This window comes from Agelaius phoeniceus, chromosome 1 (assembly GCF_051311805.1).
Source record: "Agelaius phoeniceus isolate bAgePho1 chromosome 1, bAgePho1.hap1, whole genome shotgun sequence".
Taxonomy (NCBI): Eukaryota; Metazoa; Chordata; class Aves; order Passeriformes; family Icteridae; genus Agelaius; species Agelaius phoeniceus.
The window spans coordinates 12,099,713-12,114,540 of NC_135265.1; the positions used below are offsets into that span (position 1 = coordinate 12,099,713).

The 14,828-nt window shown below is 41.6% G+C and overlaps 1 protein-coding gene across 4 annotated transcripts in view; it reads left to right on the forward strand.

The window, feature by feature from the left end:
- Positions 1-6,218: 6,218 nt before the first annotated feature.
- PFKP (phosphofructokinase, platelet) overlaps positions 6,219-14,828 on the forward strand; it is a 43,163-nt gene continuing 34,553 nt past the window's right edge. For 2 of the 4 annotated variants that reach the window (XM_054649606.2, XM_077171424.1), the window contains exons 1-2: positions 6,220-6,593; positions 14,388-14,461. In XM_054649606.2, the coding sequence (XP_054505581.1) occupies positions 6,509-6,593; positions 14,388-14,461 (159 nt within the window). In that variant the 5' untranslated portion in view covers positions 6,220-6,508. Of the gene's footprint in view, positions 6,594-14,387; positions 14,462-14,828 lie in introns of all 4 variants that reach the window. The other 2 variants (XM_054649596.2, XM_077171329.1) reach the window with 2 other exon arrangements.

Consider the following 14,828-nt stretch of genomic DNA (forward strand, 5'->3'; position numbering starts at 1 on the left):
AATCTGCAGTCGTGTATCACTCTGTCCATCTGATAGGGTCACAGCACGTACAATAAAATCTGCAGTCGTGTATCACTCTGTCCATCTGAGCAGTCTATCACTAATGGCTGCCTGAGGTCTCCACAGCCACCTAAGTTATTTTAAGCATTGCTGGAGCTGCCATTTTCAGGCAAGGCACAAAACTGCAAAGAAAACATGCACAATCTCTATTGCAAAGAGTGAAATCTATCCTCAAAGGTAAAGTAAACCAACAAGAAATATATATCAAATCCATCATTTAACAGCACAAATAAAAGCAATATAAATTCTTACACTTCAACAAAAGCATTTGGTAAGCAGGAAGTTGGATTTACACTGCAATGGACAACAAGGTCATCTATTTAACTCTCATGTATTACAAAACATAAAGATTGCAAACTATAAACCACAATCAGTTTTTTTTTTTAAATAAACTAAAATTCTCCAGTATTACAAGAACTGTTGAATATTTGGGGAAACTGCTGCACAAACAAGTATTTGGGAGGACTGCATTCTTAATTCATCATATCAGTAACCATGTAATTACGTTTATAATACTTCAACTATACTGCCATGATAACTCTGTAAAATTCTATTCTTTGTGGAAGGGAACAACCCTTGTGATGCTTGTAAAACATCAGAGCTTACATTTAGGAATGAAGTTACACTAACCAATCAAATTAATGAGATCAGATCATTACTAATGGTAGCATTTTTTGAAATATAGTTATGAGCACATAATTTTAAGTAGAAAAACATTCCTGTGATTTTTTTGGTTGTTTTTCTTTTAGACATAAAAATTATTCCCAATGTCATAAAAAAGGGGAAGAGACTACTGTCTCCTTGAGCAGCCCTAAGTTGCACAAATCATCTACATTCTTTATCTCTCCTAGTTCTTTCAGACTTTTCCCCTTGCAGGTATTTCCATCAATCCTGCTAAGGGAAGGAACAGAGAAAGCTTCAAGCCAAATCATCCATTTGGCCCCAATCCACACAAGCACTTAGTTGATGTGCTCTGTATTCACGTCTTTTCAGAAACAAGTGGCTAAACATTATTCTAACCAAACTCTGTCAAGGAATATGGTATAACAAATCTTCAGAAAACTCCTTAATATCATTCACTCTTTAACAGTAGCGACCTCCATGTAAAATTCCACAGTGCACACCTTTATATATATATATATATGTAGTCTAACAATTCAGCACATGACTAGGAAGCAATACTCACTGAGATAAGTCTTGTCCAAGTACATTGAAGCCTTCCTCCACAATCTGCCCACCAATCAGGAGGACATTTTCTAGATGGGGACACTCCAACACTCCTGGTGAAGCTTTACCAAGGATTCAGTAATTTAGATGTACTGTACAAAAGGATAATACCACGGATAATCAATTAGGGCATTCATCTAAAAGAAAGTTCTGCATTTTAGACAATGTTCTAAGTTTATTGTTCACATTTTTACACTGAGCATCAAACTAAACAAACATAATTTGACAATTATCCCATGAATAGTAAGAATTCTCCTTTGTGTCTCAAATCCTTTCGTACTACTTAAGAGAAAACTGCAGAACTCCCTCATTCTGAGAACACATGAGTAGTCCATATCCTTTTAATGCAGACTATGAACGGGTATACATGGCCCTACCCATTTCCCAATGAGACATTTACCTTTTGTGGCTCATAGTACAGCCAGTTTGCAAATTATCCTGTGGTGCCAAATGATGGCTCACTGCGGAAGTTTTCTAGGTGAGAAAGGCTTTCATTTTCTTCGCCCCCAAACATGGAGAAATAGCTTGGTCAATTGTATGATTGATTAATTGACTAATTAGCACAATGTAGTGTTCAGCAGGGTTTTTTCCTGTTTCTGAGGGTTTTTTAAACCTCTGAGCAATTATCATACATGTATGACTAGCATGGCTCAATTTTTCCAAAAAGAGTGTATCTTACACTATGTATCTTTCACAGTAACACAGATCCTCTTTGGTCTGCAATAATTTTGGGTGGCATTTAGCTCAGTTGTGAATTTTCCTACCCAATAAAACACAAAGAAGAATTCACTTTTCAATTAAGAAGTTAACTCCAGGTCACATCAAACCACAGAAAGAGGAGGTTTTAGGGATTTAGAACTTGGTTGGATTTTTTTAAATAATCAAAGTTTGAAAGTTAGATAACCCAGACATGCATGTTGTCTGAAGGTAACACTAAGTAGTAAATTTAGGAGCTGGCAGCAGGAGGAAGGAAAAACAATGACACATAATGAACCTGTTGGGCACAAATTAAAAATGTGTATGTGTCATTTAAGAAATCATACATGAATTTAGCAGAGAACAAATAACATCAAGCCTAAAGACCACACTGACATATTTTCCATATAACTACTTATAGAATATTTTCCATAAAACCCTGGAGGCTTCAAAACTACTATAAGCTGAACAATAGCTTTTGGTTTTAAAGCTATGTAACAACATTCCCATTCAAAATGTTTTGGCTAGGAATTAATTTGCTACTGATTTATCATGTTTTACATTTAGATTCCAAGATAAAAATGGAGTGGAAGGAACTACTTCTTCAAAATGCTGTTCAATCATTGTCTTTTTTATTTTAATTTAGAACAGTTATAATTAAGTAAACATAGGAATTAAATTTGTGCTTTTCATTTACAGAAGGCCAGATTAAAGTGCCATTAGAATCTCTTGTACTTTTATTTCAGTGGTAATTTACTCAATGCCTTACATTTGTACCTAACCTTTCAACTGAAGAATCAGTTACAGTAAATTCAAAGCAACAGCCATTTGACATTCAAGGAAAGGCTGTAGCTCATGTTCAATAAGTGATTTTCCTTCATGTTGAATATATGCTGATGTTTTGTCATTCCTTACTGAAAACAATAAAAAATCCTCTATAGTTGACATGTAGGACCAGGAAATATTGTCATATGGGAAGTAGGGGAGTATTATGAAAAAACCAGTCAGTTCTCTTAAAGAAATCACTGTCTCCATCTGCTCAGAAATGATATCTAAATGACTTATTAGTTCCTTCTTTTCATGCTTATCTGCGCCTTCCATGACTAGCTGGCATAATTTTAAAATGTCAGAATTTCTGTAAATTCTTCCATCTCATTTTCTGTTCTCTGCCTGGTTTTTAATAATACTAAAAGGTTGAATATGCAGAATTTATTTGTCTTTATGATTCCAAAGTGTCATGAAAGAAAGACAGCTGAGCAGAAGAAACTCCTCCAAGCACCTCAGACAAACTTGGAAGTGTGGGCTCAGGTACCATAGATGCCAGAAAATCCACACCCAAGAAAGGTCTAGCTGTAGAAAACTGTTTCACTTGGCTGGAAATCCATTCATTCAGTTCTGGAATCCATGCTGTAATCTCATTCTCTTTAGGCATAACTTGTTCTTCCCAGGTGAACCTGATTTCAATGGAAAATGCTGTGCTGAATGTGGTACTGGGTGCACCTGTGGTACCACACCCAAAAGATGAACTGCTGTACAGTTTAAAGCAGCACCTGTAATGATGCTGGTGTAGCAAGGGGAGGTGGGTAGCAAGCCAAAGTATGTTAAAGGGTCAATCAGGATTTTTTAGGTCATGATAAGATTGAAAGATGGGCAGATGTGATTGACCTATATGGCACAGGGAACAAGCAGGCAATGTGAAAAGGATGCACTGGACCGCCTGCAATGGTCAGTATCAGACAACAGTCAAACTCACCTGTCCTCTCCCTGTTCCAGCTAAACTGGTTCCATTTAGCATTACAGTAACAGGACAATTATAGCACCTAATGTAGTGTGCAAATGACCTGCTGAGGCTTTATTCAGATACACAGTTTATCTGAAAAGAGCCTATTCTCTTAGTGTCAGTATGATTTATACATGTGTACCTAGCTGCATTAACAATATCTCACAAGGCTAACACTGCTTTCCCCAACAATCTTCAACACTTAAGCCAGGCAGTCACTCACTCTTAAGATTATAGGCAATTGTATTGCTGGAAGATATTTAAGTGTATCAAGACAGCCTCAGGAACAAACAGTTCCAAATCCTTTCCTCTCCTCCCACCTCTAAAAACCCGACACAGCCAAAACACAATTCTTCCCTGACAGCTCTGCTGAAGACCAAGGAGTAGCTATAATAAATGATGAAAATATAGGCAGATTCCTTGTTACACAAGGTGGAAAAAAATTAATCACAAGTTTATATGGACAATAGAGCAATTGAAGAAAAAAATACTTTCAGAAAATACAAGCTCCTTAGCATCGAGGTTATATTGGGAAGCAAGAGGGATATGTCTACTTCCAGACAAAGTGTGAATGCTTTAGCTACAGTGAATAGCCATTTTTCAGAAATAGCTGCACCAAGCAAACACAAGCAACAAGAAGTGGTTGTCTTTGTCAAAGTGGTCCTGAGATGACAATGCTCCTTGGTCCATGGTGCTAAAAGTCATAATATTTTCTACCAGCAAAAGATCTTCTTGATTTTACAGGTTTTGGATCAAGCCCTGAATCACTCAAAGACCTTAATTCAGCTTTTGCAGAGCTATTCTCAAATAAAATAATGTGATTTGAACATAGTGTGACTTTGTGGATGTTTACATATTTCTGTAACAGAAGTCCACTTTCATTATAATCTGTGACTCAAGACTTCAGATTCAGGAAAGAATATAGTAAATTCCCTACAGAGATATTAATGTTCATGGTATGCAATCTATTTGTCAATAGATCGTTTCTGTTGTCAAATCACACTCATTATAGTCTCAGTGTAGATTTGCAAATCTGAGCTGCCCACACGCTAGGGATAAATATCCATTTTCAGGTATGGCTTCAAACACTTATCTATGAGTAATTTTGACTGAACTACTCAAATGACTGTACTTCCACATGTGCCTGCGTGAAAGCCGACAGGATGAGCACGTGTACTTTTTACGATGTGAGTTGTCTGTGATGTGATGAAGACATTGAATAAAACCAGTAATTAACACAGCAATTAAAATATAAAACTCGAGTCAGCATTTTGATGCTGTTCCTGACTCTCTCCCTGGCTTGCTTTATTATTTCGTGCAAATAAACTGGCCCGATTTCGCAAATACTTTTACTTATGCAAAGTACCACAAACAACTGTAGAGAGGGTAATACAGCTTTATTTGCTTAAATTACCAAAACTCGGCGCTTTTAATGTTTCTGTGACTACACACGCTGCTATGATCAAGAGAATTACTCTGCTAGCGTGGTGTTACAATACAGGGAGTTTAAGAGCGTACTTAAGTAGTAGTACTTAGCACTAACCACTCCCCAGGCAAAAGCATCAGTGCATAACAGGAGAACGAAAAGAAAGGCAGGAAGATTGCGATTTCCACCCAGAGCAATTCCTCCCAATGGCTTTGCCTCTGTTGCTCCCTTTGACTCAAACTCTGTCTCAGCCGCCAATACTCACAGAACAACCTCCTGTTCCCACCGGCGCCTGAACGCCCACTGCGGGGCTGAGGAGCCTCAGCGGGAACACACACCTGAGCATGAGAGCCAGAGGAGCAGAGCTCGGGGCCTCAGGGTGTCCCTGCCCGCCCCCGTGACACGGACCCTGCCAGACGCGGCCAGGAGCCGTCTGTCCGTCCGTCTGTCTGTCCCGCATTCCCAGCGGGAATGAGCCGCGCTCTCCGCTCCCTGCCGGAACCTTCCGAGCAGCAGCCGGGCGGGCCAGCGAGCCCGAGCCGCCCCGGAGGCATCGGGCTGCGAGGAACCGACGCACTGAAGGCTCGAGCCTCCGGCAGAGCCGTGAGGGCGGCGGGAAGCTGCCGGAGAGCCTCCGCTGAAGGGGCTGCCCAGGGGAGCCGCAGGCGCGACGGAGACACGCGGCGCTCCTCAGCCGCTACAGCGGGGAGGATGAGCCAGCTCTAGCCAACACAACTCCCTCCCCCGCGCTGCCGCCGTGCCAAGGCGCCAGCCATGTTCCCGCATCGCCCCCACCCCGGGCGCTGGGAAGGAGAGGGGGAAGGGGAAGGAAGGCGGGGAGGCGGTGCCGGGACTCCCGCCCCGCTGGGGCCGCCCCCGCCCACCTGCCCGCGCCCCGCCGGCGCCCCCGCCCCGCCCGCCGCGCTCGCGGCGCCAGCTCGGCCGCTGATTGGCCGCATCGCCCGCCCGTCAGCGCCGCTCCCGCAGGGCTGAGGGGGCGGGGCCGCGCCGCGCTGTCAGCGGCGCGCGGGGAGGGCGCGGCGGCGGGGCAGAGCGGGGGGCGGCGGGTGAGAGGAGCTTAAGAGCTGCTGCTCGGCTCGCTTTTTTTCCCGGGCTTTTGCACACAGTCTTGCTCCTTCCCTCAGGTTTTCTGCAAAGATTTACCTGTCGGTAACCATACGCCCACAGCGGGCTGCTCGGGCTCTTTTCCCGCAGAGGCCGAACGCTCGGTCCAGCGGAGCGGGGGCAGACCCCGGCGGCCAGGGGCTCCCTCAGCGACCGCGCTCCGCCTCGCCCGCCGGTGCCGCTCCCGCAGCGCCATGGATCACCAGCCCAAGTTCTTTGAGAACCTCTCGGGCGCCGGGAAGGCCATCGCGGTGCTGACCAGCGGCGGCGATGCCCAAGGTAGCGGCTCACACCGTTTGCTCCGGGAGCACAGGGAGGACGAGGGGAAGGAGGCGAGGGGGAAGGAGAACGCGGGGGAGCGGTGGGCACCATGGGGAGTGGGGCAGCAGCAGGAGAGGGCGAGGAGCCCCTCGAGGGCGGTGTGAGGGGCAGGAAGGAAGGGCCTCCCCGGCTGGCAGGGCGCCCATGCGGGAGGCCGGGGAAACAGCGTGGGCTGCTTCGGGGCTGGTGTCGGCAAGCCACGGTGCGGCACATGGAGGGTGTGGAGAGAGGGCTCTGGGAGCGGTTCACACGGGATTGCAGTGGTGCTCGGGCTCTTTCCGTGCTGGCCTTCGACCCGGCTTTCCTACTAAGCGCATTTAAAAGATAAATAATTTTGCACGGCTTGGGCTCTTAAGGCTCAAACATCCCTTCCCTTCTCACCCCTTCTTTCCCTCTCCCTTCCTCTCCACGTTTCTTCTGCCCCAGGCTGGGCAAGGGAGAGGGTAGAAACGCTGCTGCAGTAACTTTTACTACCGAGATGTCTCGTTCCCTGGAGAGATGGTGGGGTGAGGAGGGATGGCTGATGCGAGCGGGGGAGGAGGAGGTCGTGCTGCCCTGCACGGCGGGTGGGAAGCTTGGCTGCGCTGCTGGGGCTCTGCCAGCCCTCGCCTCATCTGCTTTTCACTTCGTTTTGGCACCAGCAACACGTTTATGCTCCTACCCGTGGTTTAGAACGCTCAGATGGTGGTTTACTTCCCCACCCCGTAGGAGTATGTTAGAAACGTGTCTCGCCTTCTTAAATCTCTTCAGTGTAGAGGAAGTCGTAGCTACTACAGGACAGGGCGAACAAAAGACCTGCAGACATTAAGAGGGATGGCAAAGGAAAGAGGCTCGATCACAATATACCTAGTCAAGAATCCATTCTCTTTTACACTTTAGTTTCCCCTTTCCTACCAGAATGAGTCCTTTCCAACTCGGCATATTCTGTGATTCTATGGTAATAGTTTGAAGTTTCAGTTAATTAAGATTTCAAACACGCAATGCTCCGTGCTGTTCGAGAGGACTCTTGCTCTGCTTGTACGAGGAGAGTTGTTCAATCAATGATAATTGCTTTTAGCACCTTCTCTTAATTTACGGTTGTTTTACTTTTTTTTTTTTCGCCGGGACTGTCTCGAGAGTACTTTCACTTAAAGAAGCAGCGGCACTCTTTCGCGTTCGTGAAGAGAATGGGGGGTGGGAGCCTCTCCTTTCGTTCTCCGTGAGCTCTCTGGTTTAGGGACCGGTCTCTCCCCGGATTTTACACGGGGAGGTGCCGGGACGAGGCCGGGGCAGCCTCCCCTCTCCCCTTACGCGGGTTTCCCGGCGTGTCCATGGTGGTGCCTTGCATGGACCAGTGTCTCCCTCCCTCTCCGCTCCCTCCCTCTCTCCGCCGGTGTGTACGTGATCCGCTGCGAGTCGCTGCAGATTCCGCCTCTTTGCGTCATCTGGGCTGGGAGAAGCATCCTCCCTCCCCCTGCCCGCAGGAATAACGGGGAGCCCCCGGGTTTACCTAGGATTAGCCGAAACTCTAATCGGGATGAAAGGGATTTGTTGCCATCGAAGAGGAAAATGTTGCAGTTCTGGAGGAAAAAACAAATCGATGCGGTTAAATGGCTTCTCTTACCCCTCGGTGGGGCTGCACTTGTTCAAGTTTTATCCAGTTTGCCCTCAGGGACATCGGTTCCACTGCTAAATGATTCTCGGAGGAACTGAGAATCAGAGCATCCCTGTCTTAATGGTCTGGAGGCCAAATCGCCATTTTAATTTAAAAGTGTGGCAGGGCACTGCCTGAAGCAGCAGTAGCGTGCTCAGCAAGAGGCTGAGCCCTGCAACTTGCTTCCGCGTGGCTGGAGATTATATAATGCAGCAGCAGATGCATCTCCTTTTATAAAGTACTAATCTTCACTGGCCACTGTGTGAATTAAGGCATTTGAAGGACTTGCAGAATCCACGGGTAACATCTAGACTTTACATCTGGCAGGTTGCCACAGAAGCACGGAGAGTTCCAAAGTAACAGCCTATGAAAGTTACTGTCTAAGGAGTGAGGTTGTCACAAAGACCAAAAAAAGTAAACTGGATGCCTTCCAAGCTGTTTCACTGGCAGCATTGTTGTCCTAACTTTGAAGAACAAGGAAATAACCTTACCAGCAATTTAGAACTTGATTATTTCACCTGAATCACACAACACAGTGTGTGACCATAACCCCTTAGTATCTTGGTGACAGCAGAGATGTGTAAAATAAGCAGCCTCAAGTCAGTTTGAAGGTTAGGAGTTAAACAAGGGACAGAATGAGTCATGCCCTGTCAAGGTCGTTTGCCCTTTGGAGGACAGAGTGTAAATGTGTGAGAGAAGTGAAGTCCCAAAGTACACGAAGAAGGAAGTATGTTGCTGTTACTACTATTTGAAAATTATCTGTTCAAGCAAAGTGTAGGTGAGGCAAAGCTACTGACTCAGAAGTAGGCAAAAATGTTCCAGTATTAGGAATAAAGTTCCAGTCTTCTGTTTTGTTTTAGATTCATCAGACAATAAAAGTCTTCAAAATATCTGTAATCCAAACTAAACTCACAAACAATTGAGTAGAAAAAATGCCTGTTAAACACAAAATCTTTATATGTGCTAGTATTTAGATTGGACTGTAAGTCTGAGCACAGACTAAAATATACACGAAATTATTTTAAGGTGAAAGTAATCCCTTTGCTGTTCTTTGTACTTCTAATAATTTAAAAGTAGAGTTATGTAAATTACACAAGGCTTTCTATTTATAGGGCATGCAAAGTTTTCAGTTAGTTACCCGCATTAGTGCTACTTCCTTAAAAGTTTCATTTTTCTTTTTTGTGTTTCTACCTGTAGAATTTTAAAGACTAGAGAATATATATGTGTCATACTGGACTTTTTTTCTTTGTGGAGTTAGAGAATTTATCAGTGATCTGTTTCACAGGAAAAAAAGATCTCTATTTAGTACACTTATAATATGTATAAGTACTAAACTTTATAGTCTATCACTTCAGCTAACCAGCTGTTAAATTGTGAGCTAAAAATATACTTTCCACTGTAATCACAAGTACCTTGAGAGGCAAAAGAAGTTCTGACAATCAATTCTCAATATTTATGGGTTGGTTCAGTTTCTGGAGTATTTCTAAATTGTACTGGTTGCAGCTCAGGAAGGTGGTTTAATAAATGGGGTTTAATAAGTCACGCTTCTCACTTTGTTGGATTCTCTGGCCATTGTGCTTCAGGTCATGAAGTGCATGGGTTGAGTTTTCTGTGGGTTGAGTTTTCTGTGGGTTGAGTTTTCTGTGGGTTGAGTTTTCTGTGGGTTCCCAGTGGCTGCCACAGACAGTTTTGACCACCGTAGGTGACTGACGTTCACACAGAGCCTATTCCGGGACCGCGGTGGGTACAGGAAGCGTCGTGGGAAGCTGCTGACAGAAGGTGATTGTGCACTCCTGGGGAAGGATGTGCTTGTGGCTCTGGAGCTGCTGCCCAGCCAACTGACTCAAGGCCATTGTCTGAATGGGGGCCATGTTGTTTTTCAGACAAACTCAAAGATTCAGTGTTGAGGACAGCATAAGTAAGGAGTGCAATGGTCTGGAATATCATAGCCCATCCTGCTGAAATAAAGAGCTTTGTATCTCTGCGTTCAAAGCATTCCAGGCTTCCCAAAAACCAAACCAAAGCCAAACCAAGGTTCCAAGGTTTTGTTCGTAGTGTAGATATACAAGTCTTGTCCTGGTGACATAGATTGGAAGAAGAAATCATGGCACTGAACAAATAAAAAAGCTCAGCTCCTTCAGCAAATACTGGGTTTAAAAACAGCCTAAAAAGAACCCTAAAGAAGCCTTTTGGATTCCAGAACTTTGGAATACCACTGACCATGACTGTGGAAGTAGATTTACATATTTCTGCTCGTGAAGCATTAGAGACTGAGGACATATTTAATATAGTAGTGTACATGTATTGATCTTGTCTGGGTGGCAAAATTTCTTTTTCCACCATAAGTTTCTCAACTAATACAGTAAAATAAAAAAATATATTTTTTAAGAAAGTCTCAAACTAAAACAACACATACTCTTCTTATATCATCCAAATTAGAATTTATTTGTTACCACTTAGGTGATTTGAACATAGTCACAAGGAATTTTTCAATTCTAGCCCCCCACAAAAGGCACCTTTTCCAGCTAAGAATAGTGCATGCAAATAGACATGTATATGAAATTCATATATATGTGTCTATAGATAAGATAAGTACTATTTGTATGTAAAATTAAGGAATGTAGTTATTAATGGATGAGTGTAACTATTTCAATGCATTTAGTATTTTTGAGAAGCTGCTTCTGTAATTAGTGGATTCAATGGTTGGAACTGGTCTCTTAAGATTTTTATTTTAATTTTAAGAAGGAGATATGTTTGCCATCTAGATGTTTTGCAATTGTAAGTATTTGTGCAATAGAATGTTCTGATCTAATACAGTTGGTGTTCAGGAAAACTGTGTAATGTTTTCTTCATGTATCTAGAATAATTACGGTGATATTATGCAATAAAATCTGTAATGTAACTAAAAGTAAATGAGACAAATTCATGTTGTGCTTTTATTGATTTGTTCAGGTCTTGTATTTGACTCCCTTCTCTTTTGGTAATTATAGGCTCTTACTGACATAACCATTTACATATTTGAATAAAGTCTTCCTGTTTGGTAATGTTTAGATATTTTCCTTAGTGATTTTTGTTATATAGTCTTTTAAGTCTGAGTCTTTATTCAGGGTAGCACTGAAACATATGTGCTAAGTCATTAAGCCTGCGTTAAAGCCAATGTTTATCTTTCAAATTGGTGATACTTAAGTATTCCTTGATGCTTGTCCAAGATGCATAGTTTTAATTTTGCTTTTGAATAGTTTATGTTACAGTTATTTAAAGGCATGTCTAGCTGACTAAAGCAAGGCAAACTTGGCTTAAACACAAACTCATGTAGAACCTCCTCTGTTGTAGTGGTGCATATGCACATGGACCAGGATGTAGGCACAAGAGAGGGATACTCTTTAAAAGCCTCTGAAATAATGTAAAGATTTCTGCAGTCTTGTTTTAACCCTGTTATGAAAAACCAAGTGCTCCTTTTAAGGACAATTGAATAAACAAGATCAAGGACAATAAATTATCAACTTTTAAATTAATTCAGATGCTATGTAAAGCCCTGAAAGTAGCTGCATTTCACTTAATCTTTGCTGAGTCCAAAAGAGCAAAATAAATATTTCCCTTTTTCCAAGGCTTTAATGCAAAAGCCAGTAGTAAGTCAGAAACATTTAAAATAATTCTTATATTATTAAAAAAATACTGGTTTTACTTGTGGCTTTCTTTTGAAGCTGCTATTTTAATCCTATATGTTTATCAAACTGCATTTATTATTCAGGACTAAATCCACAGTTAACCTGCTAAATCTCTTATAAAGTAATAAGCATGAGTAATAACATTTCATGGTTATTTCAGTAATTCACAAATACTTTTGTAAGATTCCACAAATAGTGAAATTTTATTAAACAGTTCTACAGAGGCTTCAGGAATTTTTTTTGTTTTTTCTTGAATTACTGCAGTTAAGACAGCCAAATTGTAGAAGTCTAAAGCTGCAATGTGTTAACTGTATTTTGTAGGTATCAAATGTAAGCCAGGAGCTTGTCAGTAGACAACCAAGTCCTTTTTCTCTATAAGGAGATAAAATATACAACATGAAATAACAATAAAATGTAGGTTACCTAAACTTGTAAAACTGCAGTGGTAGTACTGGGAAGATTCTGTCTGTCTGTGATCTGTGGGATTACAGATTTTTTTTTTCCTGGGTTTTTTCCTTGTCACAGAGCAGGCAAATTGTGATTTTTACCTATTTTTCATGCAAGAAACATGGAAACTGAAAGGTATTCACTAAGAAATTATATAGCTGTATTAAGCATTTATATACAAACTTTCCACAAACAACAACTATCCCCCTCAAAAAAAACCCCAAAAACCAAAACACAACTGCCAAAAAACCTCAGTACCAAGCAGCAACAACAAAAAAGCCTCCCACACAAAATGTGCTTTAATAGAAGCAAGCTGTGGGCTTTGGTGAAAGGAGTACCTTGTGCTGAGTGTTCCTGTTTGTGGAAAATGGCAGTGCTGTGATGAGCTGTCAGTCTGTTAAAATTAAAGGTCTTTGTCTCTCAGGGGTGTTAATTTTGTTATGAAAACTGTTTCACTGAGGAGATAACTTTGCTCTGTTTGATCTGAGATTTATCACGCTAACTTCCCTTTCATTACAGACTGTCAGATGAGATTCTCTGTTTTTCTTTGGCATCATCCAGTTCTTTGTCTAAAGCTGTGCTTTTAGCTGTCTTGGCATTTGAAAGCTTTTTCCAGCTATGCCACAAGGCCAACTCTGCTGAAAGAGTTCTTGCTACAATTTCCTAAAACAGAACTTATGTGAAAACATTGTTACTTCTGATTTTTGTTAAGTGTAAGTGGCATATACACAAACAGCAAAATCAACTTTTTGGTTGTGACCAACTTAATTTTTTTGTTTCACTTTGAGCAACTTCAGGGACTTTCTGGTGTGCTCATAAGTAATGAATCTTTGAGAAAAACTCGGTCTGATTCTTTAGACAGGTTGACTTGTACAGCTCAATATTTTTTGCAGTAAAGGTAGATACTGTAAGATTAGATCTTTGGGACTTGCTGTGTTGTTTATATATTCTAGTTACAAGCTTTTTATATCTGCAGAGAGGTGAACACTTAACACCTGTATTGAGCAGCAGAGCTTACCTGCTACTTGGCTGTTTTGATATTAAATGCAGCAGATTTGGGGAATTGGTGCCCAGTACTTTGGGTTGTCATCCTTCTTGCATCCATTTTTTACTGGTGTGCTAAGACACACAGTATAGTCTAACTATTTCTCTCTTCGTGTTTTGTGTGATCTCTTATGTCTGTTTTAGTGGTATGGAAGCAATTTGTTGGTTAGTTCTGGAAAGTTCCTGAATAATGGGTAAGGTAATGCAGTATCTGAAGGAATGAATGATAAGAGAAATTCATTTGGCCTCTGTAGAGGGACCAGTGGAACTTCCACTGTTGCTCAGGAGGTTAAGTGTTTGACCATGGGACATAAATGGAAGATTTTCCAGGACTATCGTTTGTCAGATGTCTTGTGAGCAGGGAATTCCAATCAGAGCTTGCATTTTTGGGACCAAAGGGGTGTTCAGATGCTTTTCTGTCAAATGAGTCAATGCAGTATTATTTATGTTAATTCACTGCTACTTTTGTCTTTTTAAATGAGCATCTGTCCAGGTCAACTTTGGCTCTGCTCCCCACAAAATGCTGTATATACACCTGTGTTGTTTTGGAAATCCCAGAAAAACCGTTCAAATGTAATTTCTCATCCAAAGAAGCTAAATTTTAGCTTGCTGAATGTTTTGCATTTAAGACTGGAAACTAACCATTATTGCAAAATTAATTTACTTCGTTGTTCAGTAGCTGTAACTCTACAATGCTATTTTGCAGTCAGCAGCAATTTAATCTCTGATTAACACACATACTGGCATTCACATAATTATTGTAACAAAGAATAGTTCTGAACCCTTCATACTCATGGGCTGCTTGCACTGTCATTAAGCAAATTTCTGTTTTAATGGACGCTGGTCATTGTCTTTTTTTAGGAATGAATTAATGCTCCCTTTCTTTTCAAGACACAATACTTTTGCTATACAGAAAGTGCTGGATGACTATAACAATGTGATTTTGCTTTTTCTTCCCAGGTATGAATGCTGCTGTGCGGGCAGTAGTGCGCATGGGAATCTATGTAAATGCCAAAGTCTATTTTATTTATGAGGTTAGTTTTGTTTCATTCATTCTGTATTTTGTCTTCTCACTAAACTTGAGTTTTTGTAAAAATACCATGGAGACTAAATAGGATAAATTAAAAAATGTTGTAGGCGCCATTCCTTTTTACTGTGTGTTTTATTTAGTACTTTTTTTTAATGGAAATTTACATCTCACAAGGTATATTATTAAACTATTTAATTTAAAGTAATTTCTTAAATGTATGGAATTCTTTGTGTGCTACCAAAGACTTGAAAGCAGTTGTCACCCTGCAGTGAGCTACATACCTGTGCACTTGTTGGATGTTTGGCCCCACTTATAGTACTTCATAAATATTTTCCTAAACCTGTTTAAAGTACTGATTGTTAATCCTTTGA